The 18912-nt window shown below is 38.5% G+C and overlaps 2 protein-coding genes across 12 annotated transcripts in view; one reads left to right on the top strand and one right to left on the bottom strand.

The window, feature by feature from the left end:
* NEK1 (NIMA related kinase 1) overlaps positions 1–9432 on the top strand; it is a 43856-nt gene extending 34424 nt beyond the window's left edge. For 10 of the 11 annotated variants that reach the window (XM_057419225.1, XM_057419232.1, XM_057419230.1 and 7 more), the window contains 4 exons: positions 588–799; positions 2855–2988; positions 3251–3383; positions 5404–6681. In XM_057419225.1, the coding sequence (XP_057275208.1) occupies positions 588–799; positions 2855–2988; positions 3251–3383; positions 5404–5417 (493 nt within the window). In that variant the 3' untranslated portion in view covers positions 5418–6681. Of the gene's footprint in view, positions 1–587; positions 800–2854; positions 2989–3250; positions 3384–5403; positions 6682–8721 lie in introns of those variants that run through there. The other variant, XR_008973492.1, reaches the window with a different exon arrangement.
* The window catches only part of CLCN3 (chloride voltage-gated channel 3), a 214988-nt gene that overhangs the window by 94060 nt on the left and 102016 nt on the right, over positions 1–18912 (bottom strand). The window lies entirely within an intron of this gene.

Here is an 18912-nt window from a genome sequence, read left to right as displayed (position 1 = left end):
ACGGTGCTGTTCCATCTGGCTTCTGCACCTTGTGTTCTGCTGAAGCAGATCAAAGCTTATGGCTACCACTCTTCTAGAAATAAAATTTTACTTTCTTGAGTATTTCCTTTATTTATATGTTCTGGGAAACTCGCTCACCTACCTTCTCTACTCTTTGAAGCTCTACAGGGACTTCAAAATCTGACCCTGGCTCTTGACTATTCCCTGCAGCTTGGGATCTGGTGTGCCTATTCTGATAAGCTCTAGATCTCTTTTTGTTCCAGACACATTTTTATGTGGGTTAGCAATGTTATACTTACCAGGGTTCTATAACAGTGTACAATACAATGATTTCGAAGTTATCTTACTAATACGTTACAGCACATCTTTTTACAATGTGGTATCTGTTTATCTAATCCCTATTCCCTTGCATGATACAGTGGTATCAGTGCTGTAATCATGTTGGACTGAGGACACCCATATTTGCATGCTTTCCCCCAGCTACAATGGCTTTCCAGCTTGTTGGCTTAACAAAAGAAATGAGCTTTTCCTACAGGGTTGGTCTTATAAAATATGAACTTCGTGAATTTTATATCGCTTTCCTTTAGTATGTTTGAGGAGGCAGATCCTGATCTGCAGGAACTCCGGGTGTCAATGGAGCAATTGCTTAGGGAGCAGCCTACTGAGGAATTCAGTGAAGAGGAGGAATCCACTTTGAAGGCTAATGTCATCGAATGCATAACAAATGGTACAGAGCTGGATGAAGGAGATGAAAATAACCCCAGCAGTGAAAGTGCACTTAATGAAGAATGGCAATCTGGTATAATTTCTTTACACCTATTTATTGATGTTAGCAATTCAAACGTGGAAGAATGTTTTTGCATTGTATACTTATAATGAAATAAAGCTGTAGTTAATAGGTTTGATACTGAAGTTTAAATACAATAATATTTAGATTTTCAGTGTTGCAAACTAGATTGTCTATTTATTAGGCAGTGATTGGAAGACACTTTTTCTCTAGTTGTCTAAAACTTCAAGGAAGATTAAAGACTGTGCAAATCATATGTTTTGAATAATTCAGGACCGCAATGTAAGAGTGCAAAAGAAATGGCAGTTGACATGACTGGAGTATCTGGGATCCAGCTTACATTACAATGAAGTAATTTAACAGGCAGTCAAAAGGAACATGAAATTATTAATCTTCTTGTTAGCCCAAAATAGCTATTAATGCAGTCAAAAAAAAAAAAAAAAAGTATGAGTGCTTTTAGCATTTTGCATTAGCTATACACTATGGTGTCCTGAAATCTCAGTTCTGTCTTTTAAATTCTGGTTGAGATAGAAGTGGTTTACTACTGGTGTAAAATAAAGCACATTTGGAAATGTAGTATAAAAAGATGTAGAAAATCAGCAACTAATCTAAAACACAGCTTTTGTGTAATTTTGGTTTGTTGATGACAATTTTAAAGAAATTGAAAATCTGTGACTATATCTGCAAGATATTACCTGTATAATACATTGCAGTAGTATTTTAAGATAAAATAAATAGCGTCTTTCATTTTTTGACAGTGCTGCTGTTACACTTTGGTAACATACAATACCTCTGTTTCTGTGATCCTGCTGTTGTTGCAAGCATTATGGTTATTTGGTATCAGTGTCCCACTTTCTACTTTCACAGCATTTCATAAGAATTGCAGGTTTTGTTTAGTTGGGATGAGGAGGAAGGTCTTCAGACCTCGGTGGAATGGACAGCACTCAAAACCAAATCTGGTCAAGATCCAGAAGTTAAATATAGGATTAGAAGTCGTCTAATGAGTTTTTAATCCGTATACAATTTTTCATTCTTTTTATTTCAATTATAGTTTCTTATGGGTGTATTTGTTCACATTGTGAATTGGGAATACAATTTGGTCAGGATTATACCTTACCCTAGTCACATAGCAATTGAAAGTAGCACTAGTTCTTAATACTAACTCACAAATTCTGTGACCTACCAGGCAATACTATTTGATAATATCAAATATCAAAAGATTTGATAATATCAGCTCTGAAATCTAAAAAGTTGTATATTTTTTGTATTTTTTTTCCCTGGGTAGGTAAGTCCTTTCGTAATTCAACTATTTATTTAAGAAAGTATTTTTCTTGGGTGAAAACAGTTGGCATTTTATAATAGGATTTCACATAGGGATTCTGTGGGATCCTATTGCATAGGGATTTTACATAGGGATTTTTAAATAGATCCTTTTTTTGTTAAACTTAATATTTGACTTACAATAGGTTATAAATTTTCTGTAGCCTATAAGCAAAATCATGTTGATTTCCCTCATGTACTGGCATACTGAATTTGCTACGCAAAGGAGATGCACCCAGAAAAGAATGAGGGACTTTGTAGCTAAATTAGTACTGGTTTTTTAGACTTGCTTCAAAGAACAAGATGCATCTCAGTGCAGAAATGAAGTAACTGATTCTTAAGACATGTGTTAAGACAGCTGCTTCAGAAAGGACCTCTTCTCCCAAGCATGGGACAGCCACCAAATCCTGCATCAGTTCCACCTCAGAAATAATGTGGGATGTCTATATGGAACTTGACCTAACAACATTGGTTTGCTAAATAGAAGTCTGCTTTAAGACCATACCTTGTTTTCCTTCAGTAAAATACCCTTGTGGGTTTTTAGAGGAGATAGCTAGAGATTCAGAATTTCTTAGCTGTCAGGAAAAGGACTGTTCCTACTTCCTTGCAGTTGTCTAGCGTTCCTGAGCTTACCTGATTGCATTACATTTAGAGGCCTGTGTGGATAATCGTGTTTAGGGACACAGAAACAACATTAAGAATGCAGAAAAACAGAGCAGTTTTCACTGTTGTTTTCTTTCTTCATAGATAATAGTGATGGAGAGATTGCCAGTGAATGTGAAGAATGTGATAGCATCTTCAGCCATTTGGAAGAGCTGAGATATAACCTGGAATGTGAAATAGGCTTCGATAAGTTCATTGAAGTTTATGAGAAAATCAAGGTTTGTAGAAAATATGTTAAGAAACACGTACCTAGGGCTGTTTACTGCGCCAGTGACTAACTGCATTGTGTGACTAGAATTGATGCTTATGTCTTTAATCTTTTATTCTGTTTCAACACACTAAAATATTAACCAAGAAAATGCCATACTATTGAATTACAGAGAAACTTTGGGTTTAACCGTGAATTGCGTTTAGTGAATCTGAACTACTTAATTCTATGCCCATTTTCATTTTGGCAATGTGGATTGTCCTTTCTCCCAGGCTATACATGAAGATGAAGATGAAAATATTGATATTTGTTCATCCATAGTTCAGAATATTCTTGGAAATGAACACAAGCATCTATATGCCAAAATACTTCACCTAGTAATGGCAGATGGAGCCTACCAAGAAGGTAATCTCTGGCAATTACAGCTCATCTTGCGCTGTTTCTTGGTCATACACTTTAGGTTCTGACATACTTTTAAAAACATACCTGTGCTTTGTTATAGTGATTGGCTAAATTGGTAAAAATACTCTTTTTCACAAAAGGTATTCTTATTCCTGCAATAAAACATGGCAAAGTTTGATATAGCACGCTACTCAGTCTGATTTCACAGCACATACACATGCAGTCAACTCTTAACAATAGGTGTCTAGGGTGCACCTACTGCACCACAATAGGGAAGGTGCAGTATAATTATTTCATATCTGTAAAATAGTTATGCAAACTGGGAAGATGGAAGTCTAGAATAAAACTTTCAGAATTAAAAATAATTTATCTTAATTACTTAATTTTTAGCTAAATAATATGGTACTTCTCCAAAACTATTTTTAATGGCTTGCAATGTTTCTGAAAAGAAAATTTCATGTTGCTTCTTCTCCTGTAACTGTCATTTTCAGAAAAAACCTGATGTGGAGGTACCATCCATCTTTGTTTTCAACTGGCTCAGTGATACATTAATTTATCTTGCAAGCCCTGCCTAGCATATCACAGGTTACTAGGCACACAGTTAGTTCCTGGACCTTTCAGGGTCACTCTGTGAAATATCACACATGATATTCAATGAAAAATGTTTTTGGTATGGTTCTTTTCCTCTTATGTCAAACATTTAACTGCAGTTAGGTAATTTTAGATTTCTAATGATGAAAGTTTTCACTGGAGAGGTTAAAATGAAGAAATCTAAAATCTCAGTTATTTTTCTAGAAATCAGAATCATTATACATTGGTTTTAGAAATGTGTGCAATGATGTGCACTATTTAATGTGTTTCATTATTGAGAAAACATTCTAATACATGTTAACCAACATTTCTGCATCTTTTAAGATCTTTTACAAAAGTGTTGCAGTAACAGTGAATAAAGGGTCAAATAAGATGACAGCTTTCTATGAGTTTTATATATTAATGTATCAGGGGGAAAAGGTCTTAAAAACTAGTTTTATAAAGATAGTTAAAAAATTGCTAATACAAATTGCATTTTCCCAATTTTATTTTGCAAATGATATAGAACCACTCAGTAAGAATAAGCAATGCCATGTTCGTTGTATGCTGTGTTATAGAAGTATGACACAAAAGTGTCTGAAAAATATTTTTTTAGCAACAGTTTATTGATTTAATGACAGACTTGGAACAATGTATTATAGAAGTTAGTTTTTCAAGTGTCCAAAGGACTGGCAATATAGAACAAGAAGAAAATGGTAACTCTAGTGTTACCAGTCTCTTGCCACTTTACCTTAAGGCTATTTTAAAACTAGTACTAAAAGGCTTAAATGCTAACTTGCTGAAACGCTGGCATACCAATTGAAAACTAAGTGAACCCTATTAAAATGAGCTTTCATCTTGCAAAATGCAGATTAATAGGTGGCTATTTTTAATAGCTTCAGTTCCAACTCTGTTTTTCACAAATTGGTGGTAGCATACAAAAATCTATGTGAAAGTAGTTCTTTACATTTCAGACATTTAAAGTACATGTAGTACTTTAGTACTGAAGTAACATAAACACTACATTTAAAGTAGTTCTTTAAATTTCAGACATTTAAAGAAAAAATGTTATACTAAGATGAATAGAGGACAAGTGAGTCACAAGCATGTTTGTGGGCTTCTGTCTCAAAAGTTTTGTACTCTTCAAATAAGAAAAGCTAGGGGGGGAAAATCTATGCTGCTCTTTACTAAGGATTGTTCTAACTGAGGCAGGCTGCTTGAGGTGAAACTACCTTAAATTCACTAAGATGACATGTTGCTCAGTGTTTGCACACAGAGTGCTTTCAAGGCAGTTTGGGTAACAGTCACCTCCTTGGTGACTGAGTTGGTGAAATCTGGTACTACTGCTTACTAAATTGTGGTTTCTAATCTGTTTTGTAACCCCAGCTTGATCTGCTCTGTGTGTTTGTTGTTCCTTTTCACCCTGTCTCTCCCCTGCTCCTGTTTTTTACAGATAACGATGAATAAAACCTGACTCAGGAAACCCCCTAATGTTGTACTACATAGATCAGTGTTTGAAGCCTGCACATCTGAATAACAAATTTTAATGGAGAATGTAATATGGGACAGGAGAAGCAAGACTTCAAAAAAACAATGTCAGTTGTATGAAAAAGAGGTAAAACATGCCTTTTAAAACTGAGACATCTATACACCTGTGTACTCGCATATGCAGTCATTAAATACTATAGATGCCCAAAATTGAAGAAAAAAATGAAACTAAAAAAACCCCCCTCAACAAAACCAAAAAAACCCCAAACCTCAATGTCTGAAATTCCAAAAGAAATATAGAAAGGAATACCTATAGATATTCTGATACGAAACTGAGACCTATAATGTAAAAACAGCTTCTGCCATATCAACAGTTGGCTGGTACAGTTAAGCAATTGGAAGCATTGCTGTGCTGTGGAAGTACCCACATCTACCTGTTCAGTTACATATTTACAGTAGCCTCTCTTTATACCTACATAAAGAAATTATTCCATTTTTATTGACTTTTGGGGTTCTGTTTTAGTAGCCTCTTGATCTAGTGGCCCAGTCTTGAGTATGTCACCTTTTTCCTAATTAAAAAATTAGTGTATTTTGAGGCTGAAAGCTGCTGTCACATCTGGAACATCTTAATGGTGTGTCTAAATCAAGGCAAACTGGTACTTCAGTCATTTAAATGTCTGGGAATTTTTTGTGATTATAAAATTCATTTAGAACTAGAATACTTTTTTCCAATATTTTTATCTTCCCTGTCCCCAACCCCTTCCCAAGTTCCCAAGTATTTAGCTCTTTTGACTTTTGTAATCAATGATAATATATTCTGCTGTTGAAAGGAGTAGTTCATTTTCCAGTTTGTTTTTAAATTCTTCCTGTTACACTCCTGGCTCCAGCAGCCGTGGCGGAAATGAAGTACTGCAGCACAAGTGCTAGGTAATAGTTCTTATCTTTGGGCTCATGTATCATAGCTTGCTTTCCACCACCCTGAAAGAAAAAACGGGTTTCTTCTGACCTGCATTTCCTTATTTCTCCTGTCAAAACAGTACTGTGTGGGGCAGACATTAGGTATGCTGAAGTTCTCCAGTCATCTCCAGAACAGCTTTATTTGCTTACCCACACAGTAAGTCTCTTGTTATAAATCTGATGAACTATCAAACTTCCAACTGCACTGTTGGAGAAAAATAAAGATATTTTTAATTTTTTCTCAGCTACAGCCAGTCACAATCTAAAACTGCACAAGTTCCTTTTCCACCCAAGCATATATATATATATATATATTATTTTGAGCTGTCTAAATACATACATGATTTTTGTATAATTGTTTTATGGTGTTGGTATTAAAGTTTTGCCCACTTTAAAGTGGTTTGTTTGTTGTTTTTTTTTAAACATATTGAATTCTTAAAGTTTGGTCTACCTCTGCTTCAACTGTATCCTGGGAAGCTGCAATGCGAATAAAAAACAATAATCATAAATGCCTTTATTAGATTAAATTTATATATCTCCTCCTTTACTTGCTAAACACCTCTTGCTTCATCTGATGAGAAACTGTGGTCGTTGTTGGAAACAGAGCTGGTTCTGTCCTATGCTGCTTCGCTTCTCCTGCCCCTTCCTTCTTTTGCTTTAAGGTTTTGCTTTGGGTTTTTTGGGGGAGAGAGGGTTTGTTGTTTGTTTTTTGGGGGGTGTCTTTAACTTCCAACAGTAAATTTGAGGGGTTTTCACTAGGCTTCTCTTCCATTCCAATTTCACTCCTGAATAATCTATGCAGATAAATGATCCTCATAAGCTACATCATCCATGACATTTAGCAAATATGCTCTGTAAAGGCTTTAATAAAGAATGAGTTTGCATTATTTTCCTTTTTCAGGTTTGCTTTTCAAATCATACATTTCCCACCTTTTGGGAGAAGGGAAGAGCCAAATCTTTTAGCTTTTAGAGTATGTACATTAACCATAAAGGAAGAAAAAACTACTAATGGCTACATTCTGCATGCTGTGCGTTTGAATTTTTTCAAGGTGAAACAGCCTTGCTGAAGTTAAGGGTTGGAGGGGTGTTAAACTGGAATCATACCATAATTGACATGCTTTATTTCTTATGCAGTGCACTTGCTTGCTTCTGGTAAAAAAAAAAAAATGGAACTTGACAGACATAGAGCTTTTCATCAATTAATGGTTGAGCACAGCTTTTCAAGAATAATCTTCACACCTGCCACCCAATAGTGGACAGCCTTGAAATCCCTCCAGAGCTAAATTCAAACGGACACAGTTAAGTTTAGCAGACAAACTTAGTAAGATCGCATTCAGTATACACACCCCCAGCCTGCGCCAGGTGGCAGCATAGCAGCGGGCGCAGGAGTATATAGCACTCGCTTAGTGGATAACAAGCCTTTTAGCCTTTTACATAGAGCTCAGTTTTTCATCTGTCGTTCATGCAGTCATTGCGCCCCTCTTCCTGGGGGATAGGAGAGGGCATAGTTTGTCCAGTTTCCCCAGGTGACCAGATGCAAATTTACATGAAACAAAATAGGACCCTTTTAGCAGAGATGTAATAGTGCATGGGATTTGGCTCTTACCTTTCTCCCAGCCAAGGGTGGATAGAAGCGTGCCCTGATTACACTGCTGGTTTGGCTTTTTTCTCTCCACCAAATGCACCTCATCAACACTCAAATGAGGTCCGGCTCTACTTAGTTTTATTAACTGCAGTAAAGCAAAGATGAATATAAACACTTGAGTTTTCTTCCCAAGTAATTGTGTGCTTTCTCAAGTCTTATTGTAATGCTTTTTCATTTGTGAGCTCTGTAGACTAAAACTTAGCATAAAACTGAAACTAGGGGCTTCTATTCCCAGAACATTTCTCCTTGCTTCTTTTATCACAGCAGTTTCGATGGAGCTGTTTGCAGAGTTTAAGTTTTAAAATCCATAAAGAGCTTCTTCCTTTAAATTAAATGTGTGCATTAATGCAGTACACAGTTCAGATGCATTTCCAAGTTGGTACGTTTTCCAGCTGAGCTGATGAGTTCATCAATTCAAATAGTAGCACTTTGAATGGTTGGTTTGTGTAAGAGTCTTTAAAACACTTCTTCAGCAACTAAAACCTTGATTGAACTACTGCTGTAGATATGTTAATGGTAGTTACTTGTGAGACACATATACAGGCATTCAGTCGCTCCTGCTAAATTGCTTGCCTTGAGCACCTCTGATGTCGTGCAGTCTTCCACAATTTTATTTCCAAGACATTTTTAAACCAAGATGGGATTCAGCTACTTCCATTAACTCTCTTTTTAATGACACAGCTTAAAAACTCACAGAGCCAAGGACTTGGGAGTTTTTCCATGTCAGCTGCACAGCAAATGCCAAAAGCAGGCGGGCTGCACAGTGGGACACCTCCAGTGAGGCAGCATTTGCTGGGCTCCAGGATGGCTGTGACAGCTCTTTTACAAGTCATCCCTGCAGCTGACTGTATCCAGTGTGGGGCTGGAGCGTTGGTGAGTCACTTCTGCTCAGGGATGGATGTTCCCTTAGGGACCACAGTCAGCCAGGAGAAAACACAGTTTGGTTTTAAATAGCGATGTGGCTGAAGCTGATGCAGACATGCTCTGAGGATAATGGAACCATCATCATCAGGTCCTTGATGTACCATGGTTTTTGCTGTATCCTGCAGACAGTCCTGACAGTAATCTCCAGGGGAAGAAATGAAGTATGCATTTTTGTTGTACCCTTGATATAGGAATAAACTTCCGCAGACTTAATTTTTAGACAAAACCTCTGGAGTACATTTTAAATCTGTAGCAATACTTCAGGGATGCTGTTCTTTCTATCACCTTCCCCACCAGCAATCGAAAATTCTCACTGCTGTTTGTTTTATTACTACTAGAATTATTTTAAATGCTATCAGAGTAGTTTTGCAAAAGTAAGGTATGCAGCCTTTTTCTGAAGAAGTGATTGATTTGATGTGGATGCAGAGAGACAGAAAACCTGAGACGCCATTAATGATGAGCTAGAGCTGTACTGTGGAGCTATACCAACATGGCCACTGCTTAAAAAGTCAGGCTCTGTTTTATAAACTGCTGTAGCTCTTGTACTGCTCTAAATTCCATTTCTTTCTCCCTACTGGACTGTAACAACTCTCAAGAAAGATGTCTAGAAGACAGTAATAAAATGCATCTAATTTGCTGTTACTGCAGCACCCTTAGTTGATCCTTTCCCACTGCCGTTAGTTTTGATAACTTACATGCAATATTTTAGTCTTGCTCTTCAAGCTTTGCCAGATGAAATCAAAAGGTGAAGATGATGGCAGTTTAGCTTCTCAATAGAGTAAATTTGGACTTAATGCTGGATATACTTTCAGGGGTTTTAATTCTAAGAAATAGTATATTTTATTTTTTCATGTTTAACTATTTTAATTTGTTTCATAATGTTTTGTAACAGTTTTAATGTTTTGCAACATATTAAAAAAATTAATATGTTTAATAGCCTTATTTAGTAGATCTCTATTTTACTGTTCATACAACAGATATATGGAGAATTATTTCCACAGCAGTAAAACATCTCCTATGGGATTTTTGGCTATGAATAATATACCATTTTTTGTTTCAGCTGTTGAAAAGCCTGACTGCAATAAATTGTATATCCTGTTCCACCCTGGACTTTAGTACATCGGTTAATGATCACAGTGCCCTGAATAACTTAGCTCACTGTACTCAGTTCACTGCTGTGCCTCCTTTCCTCAGATGACCACTTCTGCCTTCTCTACATTGGGCAATCATGTTTGACCAGGAAGAGACTCCAGTGAATTCTGACTCTTAACAGACAGCATGGTTAAGCACTGCCAGTTGGGAAAGGGAGCACAGTTCAGCTCTGGCCAGCAACCTCTGCTAACCATGCAGTGACACTGCAGTAACTAGTTAACTAGTCTGCTCAGACCAGTAAGGGATGGATTCTCCACCATAAATACCAGTATCTAGCCATATATACAATAGTGGAGCATGTCAGATGGATGAGCATGTCAATGGATGAGCATGGTTATAAAGCCTCCCTCCTCCCAGTAAAACTTAAAGCAAGCTTGAATCAAATCCCAGTGTGATCTGATTATCAGGACCAGCAGAATAAAACATGTGCCCACCCTCATGCTTTGGCACAAAGCCTAACGCCACTGATTAAACCGCTGAGAAGGTGGGTTTGAGCCAGGTCACCAGACTCTGAGCTGCAGCCAGTGAGGGTATGAATGCATCTTCTTATTCTGCCACAGTGAAAGCAGTCTGTATCAGAACGATGGGGTACAGCAGATGGATCTGTAACTTAAACCACTTTGTAATAGTTCCTAAAGCTCATCTGTCAAGAATGGTGCAAGGCTACTTGGGCAATTTTAGTAAGAGAAATTTATGTATGACCATATGATGTGAAATAGGCCTACTGAGGAGCAAAAGCTGTGTAGTGTATAATGTTTATCTTGCATTAATCAAGCCATAATGTACTTACTTAACAGTGCTTTTGTTTTCATTTGATGGCAAAACTCCCCACAGATGTTTTAGTCTGCTTACAGCAGCTAAAAATGTGGGAAATGTGTAACTGAAATAGTTTCTTTTAAAAAGTCAGATAATTGTGAAATTGCCTAGCTTATCATATGATAAACCATGGGGGCTTGTAAGAGGGATCACTCTAACCCATAGTATGAAACAGGTCAGGTGCCTTCCTATAGACACTAGCTGTGATAAAGCTGTGATAGCTGAAAGTCAGAAGCCTTGCATACAAGGCATGTTAAGACATGGCATGTCTCTCTCTCTCCTGCCCCTCAGTTCTGCATTTCTCTCTTAGTGGCATCTGAAAATTGTGCTGCTCGCTCACAGTGACACTGCTGTTCATGGAAACTGCAAGTACCTTGTTTCTGGAAACCAAACCCTGATGCTTTTTCAGCCTTGGGGGACTGTATTTCTCTGTCATGGCATAGCAGAGAGGTCAGAAGGCTTTGTGATCCTTGGACAGATCATGAAGTGAAGTAAATTCACAATGTAGAATAACAGAATAACCTGGGGGGAAAAAAGTATGTGCTGGAATCATCTGGGAGGCTTTTATGCATACTAGACAATATATTCTATGCTGGCTTTCTATGACTACGTTTACTGGTACCAAGGTCTAGAATTAGCCAAATAAAACAGCAGGGAAGCCTTCTCTGTGTTTCTTGCCTCCATTCCTCACTAACATTTTTACATTCACTCACTCTCTGCTAATGGAAGCTGGGGGAAAAGTGCCGAGTACAGGACTAATGACATGAAGAAAAACACTGAAGGAAGCAGCAGGGAGGCCAGTGTTTCACCACTCTCCCTTCCTTGCCCAGGAACATTTCAGTGACCTCTTGACACCTCCCCTGGGAAACTTTAAATTGACAGGAGTATTTGCCAAGTAAATACAAAAAATGGCATTAAAATACTATTGTTTCTGACTTAATCCTCCTGAAGTCGGTGAAAGCAAGTTAAGGTTCCCGCAGCAGCTATAATGCACTAACCTCATTCTAGATGGAAGCATATGTGGACATGTAACGGGATTGATTAAAGAACACTTCCATGCACTCACTAGTATCCACTTGGGAAACAAAATAAAAATGCCAAAAATTAAGTTACAGTTTATTCCTGGATTATCCTGGTATTTTGGTTAAAACTTCTGTTTCATGTTATGCAACACTACCTAGAGTCAAAACTTCATTAATTTGTCCTATGAAAACATCAGGGGAAGGCATTTCATGTTGCTATACCCTGATTGTTTATTCTGCCATGTTTTTTGCTGGGGTGAACTACTCAAGCATGACTGCTGGGACTCCTGGAAAATACTATTCTGGCTTCATTACCTGCCAACTGCCAATTTTTCTTCTGAAATCTGACAGTCAGGAATGGAGGGATATCAGAGTATGCTGTATCTCAAGCATCTCCATACTATTTCTCCCCATACCTAGAGAAAGCATCTGCTATCCAGCAACACTTGCTGGTCATTACTGACTCTGATCGTGCTCATTAGCAGTATTCCAGGAGACACATCACTAAACTGGAGAGCTGTGGTTCAGTTCTTGGAATGATCCCTTTGCTTACTATTGCAAATGATTCATTATTAATGCTAATTATTTCATTTATCCTGCAGAGATAACTGAATCTATGCCCCTCATTACCTCCCCTCTTCATCTTGCCTTCTCTTTCCAGTCTTTTTCGCAGTCTTCAGTATATGATGCAACTCTGCTTCCGTACTCCCCATCCCTGTCATACAAAAAAGGAACAGCACAATTAACACCATAAATGAGAACACTTCCATAATGCAGTAACAGGAACATGCTCACTAATGTGAACTACCACATCAGATCACACCTAGCACAGGCCATTTGCTAACAACTGTTTTGAGCACAGCTGCCTGAGCTATATTTAAGGATTATAACAGGGATTAAAAATACATCTTTTTTTCGTGTAGGTCTAGAGAAGTGTATCCTTAGAGAAGAAGAGTGGTAGAACAGCACTGGCAGCTTGCAGCAATGCTTGCAAACAGGTTTTTGGCACGCTCAGCCATTGTCAGAGCTTGGTCACGTTAACATGCAGAGAGTTGCTGTTCGCATTTTCTGGGACATGTGGGAAAACATTACTTGAAAATGGGTTTGTCTATAGCTCATATAAAGTGCATATTTAAGAGGTATTTAAAGGCTGCTTCTTAGCTAAAGGGATGGAATCCAGCTGCCTGTTTTCTTTGGCCCTGAGAGTCAGTTTGATATGATTTACATTTTCAGAGCTTGCTTCACAAAGAAAGAGCTAGAGGGTTGGTTTGGGGCCTTTTTTTTGGTGTGTGTTAGTGAGTAAATATTTTACAGCCCGAATTCCTGGTTCCACAAAATCAGTGACTCCAGGCTGTGGGACAGTGTAAGTAAGCACAAAGGCTGGAATTTATTGCTAGTAATGATCTATGAGATAAGATTTTCAACTAAGGCAGTGCAGCGAGGTCTCTTGCCAGATGTGTGGGAGTGAAAGTGACACAAATCTCCAGAAAGAAGAAATGAAACTCTTTGGCAATCACAAAGTGATAATGCAGCCTTGTAGCACCAGCAGCCTCAGAGAATTCATTTGGCATCCCAATGGCTTTATCAACTTAAAAACCAAGTCCCAAGCTTTATAGAAGAAATAAAAGTAGTGCCACAAATACTCCATAAATTTATCTCACTTCCTTAATCTTATTTTGAACAAGGAACGTTGGGTGGGGTGTTCTACATTCCTCTGTTTGTAATGTACTGTGGTAGCAGAATGATACTGATTCTGGGGAACTTGCCCCTTTATTCCCTTACTTTCATCCCAATATAATTCAAAACTTTCCTTCAGAGTCAAGCTACATTGGAAATCCTTGCTTTTTGCTTCTAAGATACCACAGACAAAAGCGACGGTGTGCAGATGGGGCAATGATCACATCCAGACATCTGCTGACATCGTTTCCCAGGTGTACTAGAAGTTGCAGCTAACTGAGGCTGCAAAGGAGCTCCTGTACTTATCAGGCAACACAAGAAGCATCATCTGCTCTCATGGGAATGCAACTTCCCTTGCAGCTGAGGACACATACCAAAAATGGAGGCTTCGGTCTGAGGCTAAATCTTTACCATGGTACAAGGATGCTGCTTTTACTAGTTTGGAATGGAAATTTTAGTGCACTTTAAATGCTGACCCACATTTTAATTTTTTTATATCCTAATACCCAAACTCTTACAAAACCCATCTCATCACTCACGGGTGATACCACAGCAGAACTGTTTGAGTGTGACAGAGATGTTTGAAAAGTAAACATGCTGATAATCTACTTGCCTGTCAGCTAGCTCTGCCCAGCAGGCAGTTTTAGTAGGAAAATGCTATTTTAAGGAAATAAATCCTTTGAAAAAACTAGCTGAGCATGCTTTTAAGAACCAACATGACAACTCTTTTTTTTTTGTGAACTATCAAACTATTGCAGCACTCAAAATTCTAAGATGGATTAGTTTAGAATTTAAACAAGCTAGCACATTCTTCGTGTAGATTTTGTTCTTAAAACACATGACTGTCATATGGAAAGCTGTCACATATTTATCCAGGAGCATCTTACCAGACCCTGCTCCTAAGCCTGAGAGTGCAGCTACATTCAGACTGTTCTGGAACAAAACCCAAACCAAGTCTCACTGCAGAGGAGAGGGAGGTGAAGGGAGTATGGTGCTTTTCAACAGGTTTCCTGATTTGCGCAGTAGGAAGAACTGCAGGACTTGTCATAAAACACACACAAACCACAGTACAGACATATCATTGCTGTTACTATGCAATTCTCATGCTTTAGTGACCACAAAAGCACAAGGGGTTTTTAAGAGTTACTCTTCTGTAAGTGTACTTTCAGTCACTGCTCTTAGAGTAAGACACCAAGAATAAGGTGTTTGTTAAAACTTGCAGGAATGTCTGAGTTTTCATTACGTTGTCATGCAGTTGCCCAAAAGAGAAATAACATCCCTTAAATCACATCTGAGAGAGCCTATGCTCTAAGTGGACTTGAACATTTCTCATCTGGAAAGACTAAAGGGGGTACTTAATATGTGTTGAAGATACATTTGGTGTGAAATTTGAAGAGGTCTGCCTGCTACTTTTAGAGGATGCTTTTCTGAGGATAGGACTCTGAGGATCTGGCCAACGATGTTTGCTCTAGGAGGGTCCATTTGAATGCAGGACCCCTCTAGATAAACTAGCACAGTGCTGTGGACTCTTCCCTGTGCATGAAACTTACTGACTGGCTTTGTCTGTCTGTCTCACAGGATTTTAGAGAGTAATGCTGCAGTGCATTCTAGAAACAACAAATGCATCAAAAAGAATCAAAGAACTCTAGACCTGACATGATGGATACAGGCTTCTCCAAACACCCACACTGTCCCTCCCTCCGCATAGCCCATGTGCAGAAGAGCGTCCGACGCTCCTCAGCAGTCCAGCCTCCTCCTAATACTGTAATTTTTGGTTCACATAGTATACGTGCCAAGTACCCAGTCTCCAGACATGCAGCTTCTTCCAGACACTTTGGTAGTGAGGTGTGGTAATTAAGTAAACTTCAATGAATGTTGAAGATCCTTTATGATATTATGGGTTTACTTACTTAAAAAGGAAAATAAAGATGTTTGAGCCCTTTAACTCGTCTCATCAGTCTAGAGTCAGTAACACAGTAATTCTACTTAAACATTTATACAATTATTGGGTTACTGTTCATATGAAACAGCTTTACCCTGTGGCTTGTACGTAGCCTTTGCAAGTGGAGAAAATATTAATAGCTTTTTAATAGCTTAAAATTTGCTAATAATAGAGCAAAGTATTAAAATGGCGTGTAAGTATTCCAAAAAGTCTAGGGCAGCTAATAATTCTAAAACTATATCCCAAATCTCTTATGAATCTTTGGGAGACCAGATCCAAATAGAATCAGGAGACATCTAGAAAAGAACTGAATGGAGAATCTGGCATGCTGTGTCTCACAGGAGTCTCCTCTGAGGACACAGCACTAATTCTCAAGAGGCAAAGGAGCACCAGGACCAACTCTGCAGCCTCACAGATGGGGTCTGCGGCTTATCAGCTGCATGCAAGGAAGGAAAAAGGTAACCTGATTTTGGAATAAACTTCTTAGGAATGGAGTCTTACATTTCTGTACCTCTGCTAAAATCTTCAGAACTGTGCAACCTAGTTCGATTTCTTTACATGAAAATTCTCCTTTGCTTTTTCTTTAACCTTGTTTGTAGTAAGGCCAATTTCAAGCTGGCTGATTAATGAGAGGCAGGCACTGCATTCCCATCAGTGCAATGAACCTTTAAATCAAGCTCTTGACCAACTACACACACCAACACCTAACTGCATTTCTCTAAGGTACAGCAGTGGACACTGCAGCTAGGGGTTGTGGATCATAAGCCCAGTGTTTTCTTGTGACTAGCCTGGTGGAAATGTCTTAAGGTGACAAAGACCTTGCCTAGACCCTGAGAATTTGTAACGTGTTTATTCTTCAATGCCGCAGCCACTTCTGTTGCATATTCCCTCATTGCAATGCAAATTATTACAAAAGCATCAATATTTGCAAAGGTACAACCCCAGCTTAATGTTTTCAGAGAGAGCTAGTTCAAAACATTAATACTAAAATGACACTCTCCTCAAGAAGGCTAGATGCCTAGGACACAGAATAAAGATGTGAAACTAGAAGCCAAATGTGTACTGAAACCACAATTACCCATTTCTCCTGCCTCCTCACAAATACAGTACCAGCAGAGATCCTTCTGGCAAGATGCAGAAGCCTTAGAAGTACTTTTGTATTACAGTCACTGATCTGGTTCACAAGACAGAAAGTGCAGCAGGGGCAGCACAAAACTCATTTTGCAGCAAATTGACCGGGTCAGTATTAACCACACTGAGCTCCATGCTTAGAATTCCGCTAACAGTGACCAGGCTGGGAATTTAAAGCTGGCAGTAACTGCAACACAGACATCTTGTTGCAAAAAAGAATAAAAATCAAACAATCCGAAACAAAATCGCAATTCCCTCAAGCCCCCCAAAACAAAACCACACACAATCCTCAACTCTTTAATGAGAAAGGAACAACAGAGATTGCAGTTGGCTGCACTTCACTACCTGCTGTACTCGCCAATATAAAGACACCACTATCAACATGGGCATCAGCGATAAACTCTTAGTAAATTGACGGCAGTGGAGATTTTCTGTGGCTTTCGAAAGGAAATCACCACCGCATCTCCAGAGGCAAGAATATTGTTCCATTTTATAAGGAAATTAGATGAACCTTTTTGGTTGTGGACATTACAATGGACTAATGTGGACATTACAAGAGCAGAAACATCATTCTCTCTGACAAAAAATAGCTATAAAAATAGTTTAGTACCAAGAATGTGTCTTAAAACAAAAGCATGCTTACACTTTCCAGTACAAATAATGTTAAAACTTAGTCCTGAGCCTACAAATACAAAAAATTCATACTATGACTGCTACAAGACAGTATCTTCTGTTTTATTTCCTTTCTGACAGGACATAATACCTCTTGTTCCATGATTCTTATCACCTTTTAGTCTTTTGTAGTCATCTCAAGATTTTAAGGATGGAATTCACAAAAAAGTGAAATACTCCTTCAGATGTTTATTTGCACAGGCCAGGATTTCTCTACTCAGCAATCACTCAGTTTGATTTTATGAATCTAAGTATACAGACTGCTAACACGACTTTTTTAGGCACATGGGTTATCCTGCCATCAGGGTCACAATCTTCAGGGACATTTTGTAGTGTTAGAATGGAGCTTGGACCTGTTTTCACTTTTTAGAACATTTTAGTTCATTTAATTGCTTTTGCTCTTTCATGAATTAGTTTACAAATGTCTGTACAAATACACTGCCTCACATTTTAAAGACAGATGAAACACTGAGGTTACTTGGAAATGTGGCAGGAATTGTTGCAGTATGAGTCAGGGAGGATTAGGAAGTATGATTGTTCTGGCAGAGAGGGCTGAAGACGTGTAGGCTGGTTGGCATACAGAAGTAAAAGAAGGTACTGGCAGTAGCGAAGGAGGAGAACAGAAGACAGTGGGTTTATTGCACTAAGGATGCTGGATATGGAACACAGAAAAAAGGAAGAAAGCAGGTGTTACCAGTTCTGCTACTGACGTTTTGTCTTTTCCTGTTCTGCCTATCGCCCTTTGCTTCTTCCTTTACCCAAAGGCTTCCAGATGAAGAGAAACAACATATGCTGGGGGGGGGCAATAATCAAAACGGTTGTGCCTGAAAACCAACTTCAGAAGTACAATTTATTACAAAATTATACTTGTTTACTTATGTTTTCACAAATAGGAATGAATACTAATAGACGTAATCAGAAATGTGGGGATTTGAGTAACTAGGGAGCCTCTTCCTTCAAATCCATGTTTTTAATGGTCCTCTGCCCTGTGCAAACTCTCCTTTGCATCAATAACTTCATAAAAGTTGTGTAAGGAGCCAATGAACTGTACATAGGAATGGACCGGTTTCAAGAAAGGAGGTCTCCTGGTGTAAAAATGTGCAAAGCGTACAGTTCCCTGCCTGTGGCTGGGAGTGAGAACGAACAAACGCTTCAGTGTAATAACAATCTCGTTCCTTTCAGTCCTGGCGTCAGGCTATTCCAGCCGCCCCGAGCCAAACACCTCATCCATAAGAGGGCAGTGGCACACATCAGCACGCACGCCCCATTTTACATAGATTATACTTGTTTGAAAATTAACTGCTGCTGCGCAGGAAGTACCAGGTTTATCGGTTACTCTTCACAAGGTTTACTGCTTTGGCTCGTATTCTGCAATAGATCTAGCATTTCACAGAATAGACATTAAACATTATCAAAGACCAGCCTTGATAAAAGACTGATCTTTTCATCCTGCTTCCCTGAACTTTCATCTTGCTTCCTTGATGCACCACCTGTACTGTAAATTCCTCTCCTGTTTTAATACATATTTTACATTCC

The sequence above is a fragment of the Pezoporus wallicus genome, unplaced genomic scaffold, assembly GCF_028554395.1.
Source record: "Pezoporus wallicus isolate ANWC-B61680 ecotype Strahan unplaced genomic scaffold, APGP_CSIRO_Pwel_v1 contig_2384, whole genome shotgun sequence".
Taxonomy (NCBI): domain Eukaryota; kingdom Metazoa; phylum Chordata; class Aves; order Psittaciformes; family Psittacidae; genus Pezoporus; species Pezoporus wallicus.
The sequence above is the reverse complement of the archived record's forward strand: the minus strand, read 5'-3'. Positions and strand labels throughout refer to the sequence as shown.